Genomic DNA, 17297 nt, shown 5'->3' on the forward strand with positions numbered 1-17297 from the left:
GACAAATCACCGTAAATAGAATTTATAGATGTCAAATATTAATAGAATAAAACCTTATTGTGTTTCAAATTTTAAAATGAGGGAAAATGATGCTATAAAAACTTTCATCGATAATTCAAAACCTTTATTGATTATTCGAATTTTTTCGTGAGCGACAATTCGCATCGTTCAAAATGCATATGAAATACGATGAAAAAGAGTATTTGATGGAAAAGCACCGAAGACGACGCCATTACTCGTCAAAAGCAGCTGCTTCTTGACGCCGCGCCGGGAGGTCACGTTTCGAGTACGAAAAAGCGAACTTATTTCCCTTCGGCCGATTTGAACATCGACGAATCGGAAACGCATTCCGAATTCGTCGTCAAAGTGGATGATCCCGGTGTCTCTCATTCCCGAGCCAGCACGGAAACCGTTCAGGACAAAAGAGTGAAGAGTTTACACGTGTCTTCCTTCTGTCGCCGAATGGAAGAAGATTCTAACGCGTTCTGACAGTCACGTTTCCGGTTCTCTGAAGGCTGGCAACTATCTCTACGTTTACCTGATTTCGCTTCGTTCGACTGGAAAACGCGATCTGAATTCGACCACCGTCAGTGACGACTCGTTATCCTGTTATTTTGCTGACGACGGCTCTTTTGAAAAATCATTTAAATTGTCGAAAAAGGTACAACATAATCAGACTTATTTGAAAATGAAATAATTTTATTATTAAATATGTGCAAAAATCTGCTTCATTTTAAGGCAATAACTTTTTCAATAATTTTATTTATGACATTCGTTTATGATGTAACGAGTGTATCATTCTGAAAACGAGACACCCTGGCGGTATCCGCAATGCGGTTCTACAAGCGACGTCGGTGAGCCGCGTGTTTCAGTTTACAAGCAGCGAGCGGGAATAGAATTTCAAAAATTCCTAGCTTTTTGCCAGCCGAATAGCGAATCCGTTCAAACGTTGGAAAACTCGTAATTTTGTAAAATTTTGCATTCGTTGGCGAAGGTATACCATTCGAAGCATCTGAAGCGTGTTTAAGGGATGAACTCCTTTCGACTTGAAGGATTTTCGCGCCGCGGTGGCGAGAGTTTCTCTTGTAAGTGTGCAAATGAAAGGAGAAGTCGAAATTCTGTGGACATAGACCGTGAAAGAACTAGATAGACTCCGTACTAATTATTACATTAATTTCAGGCAAGAAAATATTCTTCATTGAAAAGAACGTCTCTCGTTAATTTCCTTTTCAAACGGTGAATCCCGAGAGGGTGTTTAAAAATTGTTTCAACAGATTCTCGTTTAAACGACGTCTTTCGTACGGACGATTCGTTTGCCGTAGGAATCTTCAGTTTGAATAATCGAGAGATAAAATGCAGTCTACTCGGTTTTAAATTTTCGTTATGTACTTTCGTACTCGCGCAGCCAACTAGCGCGGACCCGTGGAAAAAGATAACGCTCGAGAAAGTTGGTAAATGAGAAATTATTACGAACTGGCGAGCTACAATTCCAACCCAGCGAAAGAATGCGAAAAGTTTAAGATTTATGAAAAAGAAGAATCACTGGATGAAGTTGCTTCCTGTATTTCGAAATAAATTGATGATTTTTTCAAATTGTTTCCTCTTCAGTCCAGCGTTCAGTGTAGAAAACTTGAAAGGATAAAAATTTTTCGAAAAGTGATGGAATACAATTATTTTATTTCTGATGATATTAAACACATATTTTTGTCATATTATTTAAAAATAACGAAGATCTTTTAGAGGAACCTAAATAGTATAAAAGGATACAATATGCAACGACTTAATTACAGAGTATTTGCAATTAGGTGTTAATAAACAGGTGCTTCTAAATAGGTTCATCGGTTTCTAGGAGATACGTGGATCTGATTCCATGAAACTAAATACAAATGATAGTCAGAGTACGGGTTGACGGTGATGATACTGGATACGTATCGGATAGTGGAGGAGTCTAATTTGCAAGACTAGATACCGTATCTATGAGATTTGATATCAAGAACTTGGTCTTTGAATCCTGCTCCAAGTAAGTTTAGACATCTGTAGCTTGATACAAATGTGTCTTTATTCATGAAAATAGATATAATTTACATTTGTGAAACTTTTGAGATTTTCCAATCTAATTTAAATGAAATTTTCTCCAAAACTAAACTTCTTACATAAGAAATTGTATTTATATTTTAAATTTATATTTAGTTGCAAAATCGTGTCACGTAGGATTTAGGTATATTTGTATTTCTTATTAAGCGAAAATCAGGAATTTTATTAGGTCGATCGATGATTTTTGACAAGTATCCGGAAACAGAACACGGTGCATGTTCGACGATTTACCGGTTGATTTATTTTCGGATACACGCTACGGTTCTCAATTAGAAGGAATCGATATGTTCGATACTTTGGGGCCACGCCAGAACTGCAAGCGGCTTACGAGCATCGTTCGCGTGTACGTTACAGAAGCGTGAAATGCCTGTTTCGAGGCGTGACGAGTTGACAGATAATTTGACAGTGGTAATATGTCGGATTGATTGGGTCGAAATTAACCATTGTCGACTGGATTGTTCCTAATCATTCGAATGAAAAACGTATCTCGCGCTACAATTTATCTTCATCCGACATTACATACCGACAAATAACACTCTGTATATTAGCTTCCTACTTTTTCTTTCGCATAATAAGTAAATATGTATTTCCTCCGCCACTCGTACATTACCGTGTTGAACATCATCGCTCTGCACGTGTCGGCTGTTCGAGAATCCACGGATGGATGTCGGTCCCGGGGGTTTTGTTCGACGAGCAGAGGCTGTTTCTGCTTTGCAAGACAAATTTGTTAAATTGATCCGCTGGAAACCGGCATCCTATCTAAGTTTCAAGCCCCTTTCCTCTTCCTTGTCTGTCGTCTTTCGCCGGCTACGATTCCGTTCCACGGGATCGACTGTTTCGCCGTGAATGCGTTGCGAATGCCATGGGATTCGAAGTTTACCAGAGGAGCGCTTTTGGCGAGTCGAGGCTGCTGCTTGCCAGCTGGGATGTCGTCAGGTTCGCGGAAAATCGTTGGAACTCGGCGGAAGCTGGAATCTTGCGGTGGAGATGGAAAGTTAGGAGTTGTTTGCGAGGGGAGTAAAATGTCACGGTTTCGTCTTCGCGATATCCTGCGTTCCGATAATTAATCCTTAAATTGCACTGATTGAAAATAAAAAATTTGAAAAGTCTTTTGGTGGAACGACACGTCCATCGTCGTTATTGGACGTTCTATAACGCTGCTCGTAGAGCTGTGGAACAGGTTGGGTACACCAAGTGGAGAACGCGTCGACCCATATCGAGGTGGACGTCGAACGAAGGACACGGCCGATACACGGTAAGTGGCGGCAGGATCTGTGATTCCAGCAGAAGCTACAACGACGTGTAACGCGTGGCGGTTTGCGAGCTTGGCCTATGCATAAAACATGAGCCCGACCCGCTGGACTGTGCCTCGAATCGGAATTATTTACCCTGGTTAGCCGGACTCGCCGGAATTACGGTGGAGCCGTGTTCGACGATGAAATCGAGGAAACGTGCCGCATCGTCGCGCACCCTCGATACTGTTATCCAGTAAGGTAGTCAAGGGTCTCGCTCTTTTTTTTCATATATGTTTAGTGAAACTTCATTTCAGAAGTCTCTTTTCATATGAATCAATTTCAATACCCAAGAAACGAATTGTTCATCTGATTTCGAAGCACAAGTGTCTTGTCTTCGTCCTCCCCGAAAAACCGTAGACGTTACTGAAACTTCGTTTTTCCACGGTGATGCAGAATAATGCACACGGCACAATTCCGAGGAAAAGCGCCAACTCAGATGTCTCGAGTGTTTGCAAGACTCGAAAAAATGGGTCGATTGAAGCTCGCGAGATCTCGGATCTGACGAGGATAGCTACGCTGATTGTGCTCTCGGTCGAATAGAGAAAAAAAATATCCATGAGATAGCCTAGGAGTGATTGCTCGATAAATCTGAACGATTCGATTGAAAAAAAATGGATAAAAAACAAGTATTAGATTGGAAACTAAATTCGCAACCATTCCGAGTATTCAGCTTCGAAATCGACCGTATCACTTAGGAGGATTCCAGAAAAAAATCGAAAAAATTTTATTTTTAATTTAATTTTAAAAACTTTCACACGTATACAATTCGCATAGCTTTAATATATTGTCTGCATATTTGCTGCATATTTGGATGCATTTTAGCTGCATCAATATTCGACAATCTAATAATAACATTGCTAAAATTCCAATTTATTCTACCCATTCCATCGCACCCCCTGTACAACTCCGTATTCAATCGTTCGGTGACGTGTAAATCTACAAACTCGCACGATCCCGTGGAAAATCGTAGGTCTGAAGAGAAACGTTTTCGTCGATCAGTTTCGCAAAGGCAGCCTCGCGTGACAATCACGACGTGTTTGGACGAAAAATTTAAAAGGATAGACGGTCGGGTTTAGGAATTTTTCAGGAATCGTTTCCAACAGTCGTTTAAACATTCAACGTGGAAATCGAGAAAGAGAGGAAAGAAAGGCTCTCGAGCAGTAATGTCAATACGATGTATAAGGGTTTTCATATTCGGCGAACAAAGATGCCGTAGCCCCCCTGTTTGGTAACCGGGACACGCGTTCGACGGTTCCGCCGGAATTCACGATCAGTTTTCTTCCCTTCGGGCAGAAAGAAAATTTCCACGACCGAAGGAAAAAGAAAAGATCGACTGAAGAGTGAATAGATGAAGTAGATGGGTGTAACTTGGTTCGATGGAGGGTTGTGCTATGGGAAAAATATTGGTCGGATAAATAATGTTAAAAACCAAAATCAGAGCTTATAATATTTAAGAACATTTTAATATTTATGAGAATCCTTTTAATTTTTCATTTTTATTATTCACCCAAAACGATATGGTTTTCTCAATCAATCCAATACGTTGTTCCAATTTAAAGATACCAAATCGCAATTACTCTCGCGCTACTCTGTGTATTCATTCAGTGATTACAAATCTGAATGGACGGGCATTGTAACCAGCGAACACGGATACCGATATATATTGGCAGCTGTCAATTGTCTGTCCGATAGTTGTAAACAAGAGGGAAGGTAAATCTCTGGAGACGGCGACTATTGGGACAAGACGTCTGTTGTATCCGCACAATCTATTTAAACGTAACCGATTGATAAATCATATAAAATTTTTAGCACATTCACATTAGTATAATATTGAGGCTATCTAAAAATAATTGAATCTTTGTTCGTTTGTTTCAGATCTACCCTTAATAACGGATTCAGTATCAACGAAATCGACGACGGCGGCAAAGCGATCGGTACCGACGGACGCCCCCATGCTGAATTATATATTTGATGCGCACAGCACTTTGAACAAGCATCAACATTATCACGATCATCGGTGGGGACCTCATTTCGAAGGGGAGAGCAAGAATATGACTGTTCAAGCTGGTGGCAACGCCTTGTTGGACTGCAAGATATCGATGCTGCTGGATAAAACTGTAAGTTTCATTTTTATTTTAAAAAGTAATCTCTTTAACGCAATTTTTTTATATTAATTTAAAATCATACGATATAAACTAACATTCAAATCGTTCCACTATCGTAAGTGGCAAGAAAGTTGAGCATCTATAAACGTCATTAGCGATCAAAGAGTTAATGAACCCTGACACTGAACAGCTGGTACCGATAACATGCAGTGGCCGTGATCTTTTCAGTGGGAAATTTGCAACGGAGTACCTTGAAACGGCGAAATGACGAGGCAACTTCGTCGAAACTCGTCCGGCAAGAGTAGTTATATCCTGAAAACGTTGCACTCCGTTGAACCCTGGGTCGAGCTCGACTCAACATAATATTAGGCTATTAATGTCGTTACTGTTGCTATTAGTGTTAACGACGGTGTCGGCTAACGCGATTATCCATGCATGATTATCTTGAAAGTGCATAACTCGGCTAAGAGCGATATTTATTACCAGGTATTATTTGAGGGCACAATGGACAAACAGCGTGTAAGTTTATGATCTCGTGAACGTACCAGGTCATCGATGAAGATCATCGACACGTGACGATGCAAAAGATTTTATCAAATTTAGAGCTTACGTTATTTTTCATTGTAATTTTTCATTTGTACGTTTAAAAATATTGAGAGGACTCTAGGGAATTACGATAAACTCCAAAAAACTAATTTACAGTCGTCTCTCTGATATAGAAAATTCAACAAAACTTGTTCTCTTTGGTGCAAAGTAATTTAATTTCTGTTGTAGACACATTTTACCTTTCCCTGCTGCGTGAAATTAATTCCTAACAAATACGGTGCAATGTCGTTTAATATCTTGGTGAAGGTAGAAAATTAAAATAAATCACTTTTACGAATTTTTCTTCTCCATAACACAAACATGTTTCACGCTTTGCCATCCTATCAAATTAATTCCCTCAAATACGGTGTGATATATTTTAATACCACTGTAAAAGCAGAAAATCCTGCAATTTTTCAAATGGAAATATGTTTACATTCCAATATCCCCGGATTTTTCTTTTTTAAATCCTTAAAAACGTTTGTTGGCCGAAACATTTCAAATTTCCTCGCCTTATAAAATATTTTGCATTTGTTTTTCTACCCTTAATTGCAATGTGGGGTAAAAAAGGAGAAATGAACGTATAGAAAAAAATACATTTGTGTCAGTCAAGAATACTTAATACAATCCAAAGGTTTTAATAATTATTATCCATGAAGAATATACGAAAACTTTTACGACTGCTGAAAATATCTCAACAGCAATCAAGGATCCTGTTTACTACCAATTAAAAGTAAAAAAAAAAAAACTAATAACTTATCAAGAAACTATTCACTTTTTCAATTCACTTCGAGCAAAATTGATTCCACGAATAACTTTTATAAAGTAATCCCTATCGATAACAAGATCCATCGAGTTCTGAGCACTAATTAACCTCGTAAGACAAGTTAAAATATTCTTTTCAAAAAATTCCATTGATATTGGAATAAAGTCTGTCGGGTAGAAAGCGGACGGAAGCAATCGATCACGATCGAGAACTATTGCTCGCATCATTGATAACTGTCCGTATGCGGCAATCTCTGTTCAACGGATAATGGCATGTTGGATATCTATGTCGAAGATGTATGATATCGCACGCACTTAATGGGAACGTTGGGAAACACTATCCAATTCCAGTTACGTGGATAAACTGCGGGTTTCGGCTCCTTGTTTATCGCTAACCAATCGGATACCCGATTCACCGTCAGTTCTCGCATAACGAGCAATCAGACAATGCGTTTTCCTCGGTCTTCTATACCACCATAGGGAGTTCCTGTTGTTTCCAATGAAAGATAAACGTGATTCGAGGATATATCCTCGGTCAATTGCTATTGTCATCCAAAGTATACCAAATCATTCCGTAAGCAATTTTTTCGACCATTTTATATTAATTGTATCGGATATAATTATTTGTCGACAGATATCCTGGGTGAGGCGGCAGGATAACGGTGAAAAGCTGAATCTGCTGACGGTGGGTCACCGCACATACGTGGGTGATCCAAGGTATAAAGTGAAGTTTCAGTACCCAGACAACTGGCGTCTACTGATCGAACGTGTAAACAGTAGCGATGAGGGCCAGTATCAGTGTCAGGTCAGCACTCATCCGCCCAAATACATTCACGTGAATCTCCACATAAATGGTGAGTACTTTCAAAATTCGTCTGCACGAAAATCTCATTTTAGTACTTAAAAGTATCATCCGAGTAAAATAATAAGGTAAATGAGAACATTGTAATGAAAGGATTCGAGGGTGTAGTTTGTACAGAAATCTTTGAAATAATTTGGACTCCAAAGAAACTATCTGAACTAGATTTAAATCTTAATTAGAATTAATGTCACTTCTAATTAAGGAAATAGTATGAACGAACTCTGTCGAAAACCCAAACGAATTGTTTTCCCCCCTGATTAGTATGGCATCCTTTAAGTCCAGAAACAAGTAATTTTAATAATTGAAGTTACCAATGGAACAACGAAGGCAGATTCGAGTAAATTGAGTTTTGCTGTTGCTATCAGTGCAGAAATTCCAAGCTTGAGAAACTAGCACGAAGAAACTACTGCGAGAGCGTCTTCGATTCGATCGCTCTATTCACCAGATGTTGAATGAAACTAATCATTCTATTACCGACCACTGAATCGAACTAATCGTTGGACCGTTAGTTTTTGAATAGGACTAATCAATGAATTGAAATTGTTGAAACGGCGTTGAAAATGATTATTTCCTAAATTGGCCAAGTGCCATTCAAAAGATTTAGTGCGAAATTCTCTAATTTTTCGCGCTGAAAAGTGACACTTGAGATCTAAAGCATTGAGGCAAAGCACACCCGTTTACCCGCGGGTGAAACACGTAAACCGGATGCAAATTAAAGGGAGGTGAGAGGTGTACGCCTCTCTCCGGGCTAAGATTTTCCCCCGATGACGTCGAGGGAATCGTTTAAATCGAGCAACGAGAGGAACAAGCGCGGCGGGAAACAACGAGGAACGGGAAAAGAGTACTCAGATATTCAGCGTGAGCCCCGGGAAATTGGCTACGTTCCTGGTACTTTTGTGAACTACGGTGACACAGGGCATTCGCATTGGGAATCCGTCGAGGGGGATGAAGGTGAAATGAAGCTAACACGGTTGAAACGGGTAAGCGTGAAGGAAAGTTGATTTCGAGGGTTGATTTCACGCCGTGCAGTACCTATTCACGAGATCGAGCAATCTCGAACGTGTTTACGGTTATTGTTCTGGATCTCAAATATTATTTGAAAAATGTAAATCTGAATTTACTATCTATTTCGGAGCTAACACTGATCTAATGCCCTTATTTCGACCCTTTTCTGAAAGAAGGTAACCCCCGCTTGTCATACTTATTTCTGTACCACGATAGAGCTCGTTGAATCCCGATCAATTTTTATTTTATTTTAGCGAAGATTCAAGGGGGTGTCTTATAATTTTATCTAACAATATATTCGGATAAAAATTCTTTCTCGAAACGGATAAGTGACAAAATGGCGGTCGAAGGGTTGGAAGAAAGTAGGATAAGAAAAGGTGAGAAGATCTGAAATCGAAGCATCTCGCCAGCGATCGGATAAATTGGCTTCGTTGGCCAACTTTTTGCGGCGGCGACCGTTTAGGAGGATAATTGAAGGTGAAGTGGCATAGTTGGAACGAATGGTGAACCGAACCGTTTGAAAGGAAGAGCATGGAGGAGCAGAAGAACTTCGTTTCGCTGCATCGAGACAGAGGGTATCGCTGGAATTAGACGTTTGTTGGAACGACGGGAGAGGAAGATAAAGAGAAAGAAAGAAGGAAAGTGAAAGTGGTACTTAGAGGTAGACAGGAAAATGAACGGCGAGCTCAGAAAATGTAAAGCCACGGTAGGAACTTCATAAATGGAAGGAAAAAAGGATGGTCGAAACGAGAAACTCCGTAATAAAGGTAAAAAAGAAAATCGTGAAAAGAAAATCTTCCTTTACCGACGTTGTTTCTGAAAAAAAAGAAACCACAAAATAATAACGTAGACGGTATCATTGTCGTAAATAGAAGGCAAGCTTATGAAAGAAATTAAATCGCGTTTATGTTAATTTTTTACTTGCAATGTTATTGTTAATTTTAATGGGAAAAATGAGGGTTCGTTCTGTTGTCGACAAGATACTTCACTTAAGTTAATAACCGTGCTTTGTTCGAGCTCTAGTACCTTTACGATTAGACATACTTACAAATGAGAAATAATATTTTTATTCCAACGAATTATTATGCAATAATCGTGTTACAATATTTTGAAATCAACTAAAGAAAATAAACAATAAGATAAGCCTTTATCGGTATTAACCGCAACGCAACGTTCACGGTTCATAAAAGAAGAATCAAGCAGCTTCGTTCATAGCTTTCCGACATGGGATTACATTTTAATCTAATACTTTCATCCGGATAAGACGGCGCAAAATCCTTCGGTATCATAGCCGAAGAAACCCAGCGGCAAATTCGAGCAGATTATCGACTCCCTGGAAAGTTTAACCTAACTTGAAACGTTCCCTCTACTTCCTCGTAATTCGTCAAGATCGTCCAAGGATCTTGCGTTTGGTGTCTGACATTCGTCACTTTTCTCCGTCGCTAGTTGACCCAATTCCGTTTACGCGAACTTACACAGTTCGTGCAAATAGTTCAGCCAGGATGGCAATTGAACTACCGCAAAACTTATCGGACCCCCTGCCTCGGTTATAAATTAATTCCCACGCCATAGGAGAAGCAAACTGTTAGTTTCCGTGAAATTTCCTTCGAGTATGTTCAGCAAACAGAACGTTATTTGCGAACGCAAACGAATATGTTTAGCTTTATGATAGTATAACAACGGTGTAACTGTGTATTCGGAATTCGAAAGGGACGAGTTGTTTCTCTTAGGAGTTAAACGATCGGTCCACTGAGTTATTGGACATTCATATTGCTATTATTGTTACACGAAGAAAGTTGTACCATTTCTGACAGACAAATCGCTATTCGACAAAACTTGACAAAATTAAAGCTTGGTAAAGAGTAAAAAATTGCAAGCTTATGATTTTAATTGTTTGCGTTTGCCACTCATCGTCAGAGTTCTAGTACCCGGAAATTAAAAGGAATGATCTAATTTCATTTTTCCAAACTGCATACAAGTTTTTTGCTTGTTTAAAACCTTTGTTATTGTTCTACTTTCCTTCATTGCGGGAGAAAAGATTTTTTAAAAGGATATTTAGTACCATGAAAAGCATTATGAGAGCTTTTTCATGTAGAAAGGTACACGGGAAACATTCAGACCGGTCTCGTTTACGTTTTAATGCATATTCCTAGAAGCTTAATGAGATGTTACGCTATAAAAAAAAGTAATAATCATAAATGGAACCAGTTATTAACTTACCAGCTAATGAAGAAAAAGAAGTAAAAATATGTCGATGTTTGAAAATTGTTCGAAATTTTCGTAATAAAATTGTTTTTTTTTTTTCTGAATAAAAATAGAATCTGAATGTTACCTAAATTTCATATCAGAAAAAAACTTCGCCAAAGAAACGGACAGGAGATCACCGGAAAGAGAAAGAATTACGACTGAAACGGACGACAGATCCAGGACAAAATCGATAAGCATCGTGCGACCATGAATCAGCGTAGACGTGTTTAGACCGCCTGTGGGGTTTGGCAAAGGATCCGCAGGATAATCTCGACGAAACCACGACAGGATATAGATGCTACTAGATGGTAGAGCGTGTAGAGGAAAAGGAAAGTAAAACAAAGATATCGGATATGTTTTTTGTCGTAAAATAAATGCCGGATACAAGAACGAAAGGGGAGCAGTAGCAAAAAAAAAATGAAAGTTAAAGTTGAAGATTACTAGTTAATCCTTGAATGGGAGGGATGCATTTTAAAGGAGATAAAGTCATCGTGACTTTGGTAAAGAAAGATTTCCTTTTACTCGAACCTCGTTTTATCATCCGTCGTTTCAACTTTTTTCTTCTTCTTCTTTCGCGAGTTTTCTCGCATTCTTCATGCTTACTCCTGGCTCGACCTGGTTTCGCGCACTTGCGAAACGTCTACCTGAAAACTGTGTCCTTCGCAGATATCAAAATTGGAGAAATATCCTTCCTGGTTTAGATATGGAAGCAATAAATCATACAGTTGAAACATTTGGCAAATTTCGGGGAGAAATGAACAAGTTTTTCTTTTCTACAGGGATTTTAAGTTTCTTCGAACGTTCTTTTCGAGAAGTGTTAGAAACTTTTAGATTGGAAAGAAGTGATTGTGAGTTGGCTGTAAATGGATCCTGAAGTATTATTTGGTAAGGAGAATAAAAGAATACCTTTGTCACTGTATCAGCAGCGCACATAAAAATTTTATCAAAGAAAATTTGAGACAGAAATTTTCTACGTTACCGGGAAAGCTACGCATGGTTAAACAGAACAATATCAAGCGTATATTTAGGCAAACGAGCAGAAACAAACTCTTTTTTCACCTCGACTGGTCACTGCTCGACCACGAAGAAAGAATCTCGATTTAGGGGCAACTAAAATAGGGCGGAAAGACTGGGAAAGAGAAGCAAAAGGATGGTTGCTTCGGTCGTGAATCGAAGGATTTGCAAGGAAACCGCACGCGAACCGGTGTTCCGTGAAATCCTCGAATATTTTTCCATTAACGAAACCGGTTGTTTCGTAAAAATCCTATGCCCGACAACAGCCCCGGTACACGTACGCGGTTCAAACCGCGTTCCTCCTGATCCCCGCATGGAACCAGACCGATAAAAACTCCGTCGAAAGAACGTTCAGCCCGCTGGAACGCCGGGAATCCTGTATTATCCAGTGATCGAGCGAGCCAAGTGAAAAGTTGCCGTGAAAAAACATTTTCCAGTTAGTATTCACGAGCTGCTGGGCTACCTCTAGTACAGGCCATTTCAAGAATTTATGCTCAGCTCAAAAATATAGCGGTCATTGCACGTAGTAAGGTGTTTTCAACAATTCCAACCCCATATTTTCGGCTATTCTCGCACACATCTATTATTTTTCACTACAACCTTATTCGTAACATCAAATGTTTCTAATTAGAGTAATCAAAGAATTAGAAAAATGCTGCTCATATTCAACCTTTATTCACTGACCATTTGATGGTGAAAGATAACAGTAACCTTTAATTACGAAAGGGTTAAATGACGTGATTTCTATTCGTCCCGCAGCCCACATCAAATCAAGGAATTCTTGGAAAATGTACCAAACACCTTTTCCTCCACTACTCGAGATTTCATTCGATATTTTCACGTACCAGACTTCCGCAGAGATAAACTTCGTATTGGAAATGGTCCAGAAGATGCTGGATAAAAGATTGCAACTGAATCGTCGATGCTCTTAACGTGAACAATTGCGTACTGTCAATATTTAGTGGCCTAGTGAAGTATTATAAATTCAAATTAATCTGGGATTCTTCATTGTTATATGGAAAAATTATTCAGCAGCCGGGTCGAAAAAATAGGGGATGAATTGAATTGCAAAGTACAGTAAATCTGCCAGAAAGCTGAATGATGGAACGATTGCAAAAAATGATAACCAACGAATTTTTAATTCTGGGAAGTTATTAAAAAGTAGCGAAATGGTTCACTGATTAAATATAATTACAGATATTTTATTTGAAATTTTTAAAATGAAGTACGCGTACATTACAGTTAATTAATATAATGTAGGTAATCCTTTGCATTCTTTTCAAATTATTAATACTGTTAATAATTTAATAATGAACGTTATAAAATGAACTGTCAGAAATAAAAGTGAAATATGGCTCTTAAAAATTTTTAAATTAAATGATTAAATTTGAATTGATAATTGTATTCTATGTATTCAGAGACATTTCACATCCGACAGCTATTCTTTCAATTAAAGAGTTTCATTATAATTTTAAGAGATATTCCCATTAACCAAACATCACTGGAGGTTATAAAATCCAGTAAACGAACTAACAATGAAACGAATACAACGCAAATAAATCAGATTTCTCTAAATATATTTCACTCGCTACCCTTGCTCTAAATCCTCCCTCCAGACTTTCTCTCGCTAAAAGCTTTCGCTCTAGATCTATACTCGTCCTTAAGAATTTTCACTTCCGTACACATTCGAATTCATACGCTCAGCTATCTCTCAAATTCTAAACGCATAAAATTTAATGTTACACCTCGTCGAAATAAGATATCTCCATTAAAAAAAATATTTTTGAAGAAAATTAATATTTAGAGGACTTCGATGTATGATCACTGTAATTACTCTTTGCATTGAATGTGAAATTCAGTTACCGTCCTAACGCTTTTCAATTACGGTGTATAAACTGCAGCCTGATGTGTCGTAATGAAATTTCAGAACCGTCCGTCCAGATAGTGGACGCCCTGGGTGAACCACTGAGGGACAAATACTACGAAGCAGACAGCACCATCGAGTTACTGTGTGTCGTGCGTGACATAGCCATGCAAGTGCAGTACAGCGTCGTTCAGTGGCTTCACGGCAACAGAGTTCTGAACTATGACACGACGCGAGGTGGTATCAGGTGAATCAAACATTTAAACATTATTACATTCAATATATAGAACCTTAGAATTCTGGAATAATAAGGGAAGTAAGCCCACCCTGATCCATAGCTAATTATGCCAATGTTTCTAATTTCATTAGAAATTTTCAATTGCCGCATTGTTCGATCTTTGAATTGACCATTCTTCCTGCAAACTCACCGCATCGGCTCATACGGGTTTCCTAAACTGAGCAAACATTACGAAACAACAATATTTCCACGGTTGTTACATTTCATGCAATGTCTGATTGCGGCCTAAAGCCAGTCTTTGCACCACTAGCTATTCTCCGGATGCGACTGATCGTGCTGGGTCTTCGTGGCTCGTAAATCATGCACGATATATCCCAGCTCAGCAAGGACCGATCCTTCGGGCTGTGGCGGTGCTTGTATCAACGGAAACGGAATCATGTCACGCTCGTTACGCCGAAGTTATAATCCAGTGTCAACAATTCTGGTTGCCTTTCCACCCCCCCGGTTGCCTGCATGCTGATCCCAGCTTCGTGTGTAAACTCTGACAGCCTTGAAAACACGCCTGATCACCGCGACGCCGGGAAACAGGGGGTGAAAGAGGGTTGTTGCGTCGCGAAAACGTTGTCGATGGGGTTCGAATAAACATGGAAAGTAAAGTTGGATAGTACAAACGTGGTTTCCGGGAAGTGGAATTAATTTGTACCATGTGTACACGGGTTACAATATTATTTTGTAAAAAAAAATTAGTTTGTTTCAATCGATTTATATTATTGAATTCTATTTTTAACGTTGTTATTGCGAAAGGAAACAGAGATTTACACAAAGTAATACATAGAGATCAAATTATACATGGATTTTCCTGTTCAAAGAAAAACAGCAGTTTCCTCCGCGTACAGAGTGCAAGTTATCAATCTTAATTCGTCAGCTGACTGGACTTAATCTGACATAATCTTCATGTTACGGTGAACGTATTACTTACGCGAACACATTAATTAATTTCATGTTCGTTCTTTTGCTCACTGGAGAAACGTGATCCATCAATCCGTCACAGTATACAACGCTGAAACCAAAGCTTGGAAAGTCATGTTGTATTATCTAACGATGCTTTGTTCTATGCTTTATTGTACATACATATACCGTGTACCTATGCGTGCCTTGATGTGTGTATTTAATAGGATCAATTGAAATTTAGATCACTGAAATGATATATGATCAAGAATATTCAACGTTTCTCTCTTAATCTTCTTTTTTTTAATTTTTGTCTATTCAAGTCTAACGAAGAACATCTCATTCCTCGTTATCGGTCCATTTCACTTGAAACGTAAGACGAAGGGATGGTGTTTAATTGAAAAACTTTCCACCACTGCAATTTGTTCGATATCCCCGGTTGAGGACGATGGCTCGTTGATCCACGGTGTTAAGTAACCCCTGGTTTCTTTCAGTTTCACCTTAATGCACCGGCAGCTGCTGCATTTCTCTGTAATCGTTGTTATTTGTCTTTGTTCGAACGTTTCCTTTTTCCTCTTTGCTAATTGCATCGGGAGTAGAGGAATGCGTTTCTTGCCGAGGTAATGGGATTAACACTTTGCCGGAGAGTTGTAAATTTGTCCACCAAACAGTTCTATAATTTCAATGACGTGAAAAATGTTATCCGCCAGTAGCACGAATAATAAACGTGATTGTATCATCTCGTTTTAGTAATAAGTACGAATGATTTAATTGCTCGAACTATTATTTCAATCTGCAATTTGGTTGACATATTTAAATAATTTGGTATTATTACTGGTGATTTAACTGGCCTTGTTAGTACAGTCCAGATTAACCTGGAGACCCCTATAGACCCCACTGTAACTATCAAGAGTTAAATGATTCGAATCGGATGATTCATCAAAGAATTACACACTGTGTGCCCCAAAGAAGAGAACGACAGAGAAAATAACTTTCCCAGAGACCTAATGGCAGCAATTAATAATAATAAGGAAGCGAAACGAGGGATATTATCCAGTGGCAAAAACATTCCTCTCTTTTTTCTGAACGTCACGAAACGTAATTGCAAAAAGTTCTTCGTAATCCCTATCACTTTTTCATGCCTGCGAGCTCAAAAATGGTTGAGCTGGTCATTTCGTCTGGTCTGTGATTCAGAATAGCGACGTGTATTAAGCGAACGATGAGGAGAAGCAAAGCTAGAAAGGAGGAAATATAAAATCTGCAGGATGATATCTAAAAAATCGGGCTGCTCGTTTGTTACGAGTACGCTGCCGCTCGGTGTTTTTGAACAGGGAAAGTTTGGAATTGAAATTTCAACACCATGTACGGGTATTTCAGCGTGAAAACGAACCTAATGGAAGAGGGGGCCAATTCAACACTCAGCATAGCGAGGGTGGGACCAGCTGACAGCGGAAACTACACGTGCCATCTCACTACCATGCCTAATCAACCTGCCACCGTTCACGTGCACGTGCTGAACGGTGAGAATAATTTTTCTTTTTAATTAATTTATTAATTATTTATTTAATTAAAATCTATTCAGTCTTTTCGAATTTATGAAAACTTTTAAAACGACCAAACTTGTCCTTTTATTTGACCAACTGGATAAAGCAGATTTAATCGAATGCAACTCGTATTTTATCGACTTTCAACAGCATTTATGGCGTTGTCCCGGGTCACTCGACAATTTCGTTTCACTCGATGTCGCTTATTTCAACGCTGTTTCACACAATCGTAAAAAGTTCGACGATTGCATGTAAATTAGAAATCGATGCAATATTTATCAGCGGTTCGACCAGGAATTTATATATAAATTCATGTTTGTTAATGTTTCCCCGTTTCTTCTTTATGCGATCTATGTACGTATCTTTTTATTTGTTGCGAATGACTTTCTTTCATCGTAAATTCAATTTAATTATGAATCGTACGATTTGATAGAATTTTACAATTTATCTCTGGGGTAGCTTTTACTAATGCAAAAAAGTCACGAGAAACGATAGGCAACGATCTTTATAACGCTGTTAGAACAAGAAGCACTTGCTCAACGTTAAATATCATGTAATATTTATGCATACTGCGGTTAATTACAGGTTTTCGTGACGAAAAAAGTAAAGAAAGTATCAGAGAACGTAGCTTTCATGATATGGCCGCAGAATTATAACAATCTTAAGTACAATGCACAACGAAGCGTGATAAGATAAAAAGAAGTTATCGCGACGAATACATACAGTGTTTT

The 17297-nt window shown here is 38.7% G+C and overlaps 1 protein-coding gene across 3 annotated transcripts in view; it reads left to right on the forward strand.

The window, feature by feature from the left end:
• Window positions 1-17297, forward strand: part of LOC114873506 (zwei Ig domain protein zig-8-like) — a 135099-nt gene that overhangs the window by 116647 nt on the left and 1155 nt on the right. For all 3 annotated transcript variants that reach the window (XM_029181907.2, XM_029181911.2, XM_029181908.2), the window contains exons 5-8: window positions 5265-5506; window positions 7479-7698; window positions 13900-14083; window positions 16400-16542. In XM_029181907.2, the coding sequence (XP_029037740.1) occupies window positions 5265-5506; window positions 7479-7698; window positions 13900-14083; window positions 16400-16542 (789 nt within the window). The remainder of the gene's footprint in view (window positions 1-5264; window positions 5507-7478; window positions 7699-13899; window positions 14084-16399; window positions 16543-17297) is intronic.

This window comes from Osmia bicornis, chromosome 6 (genome assembly GCF_907164935.1).
Source record: "Osmia bicornis bicornis chromosome 6, iOsmBic2.1, whole genome shotgun sequence".
NCBI lineage: Eukaryota > Metazoa > Arthropoda > Insecta > Hymenoptera > Megachilidae > Osmia > Osmia bicornis.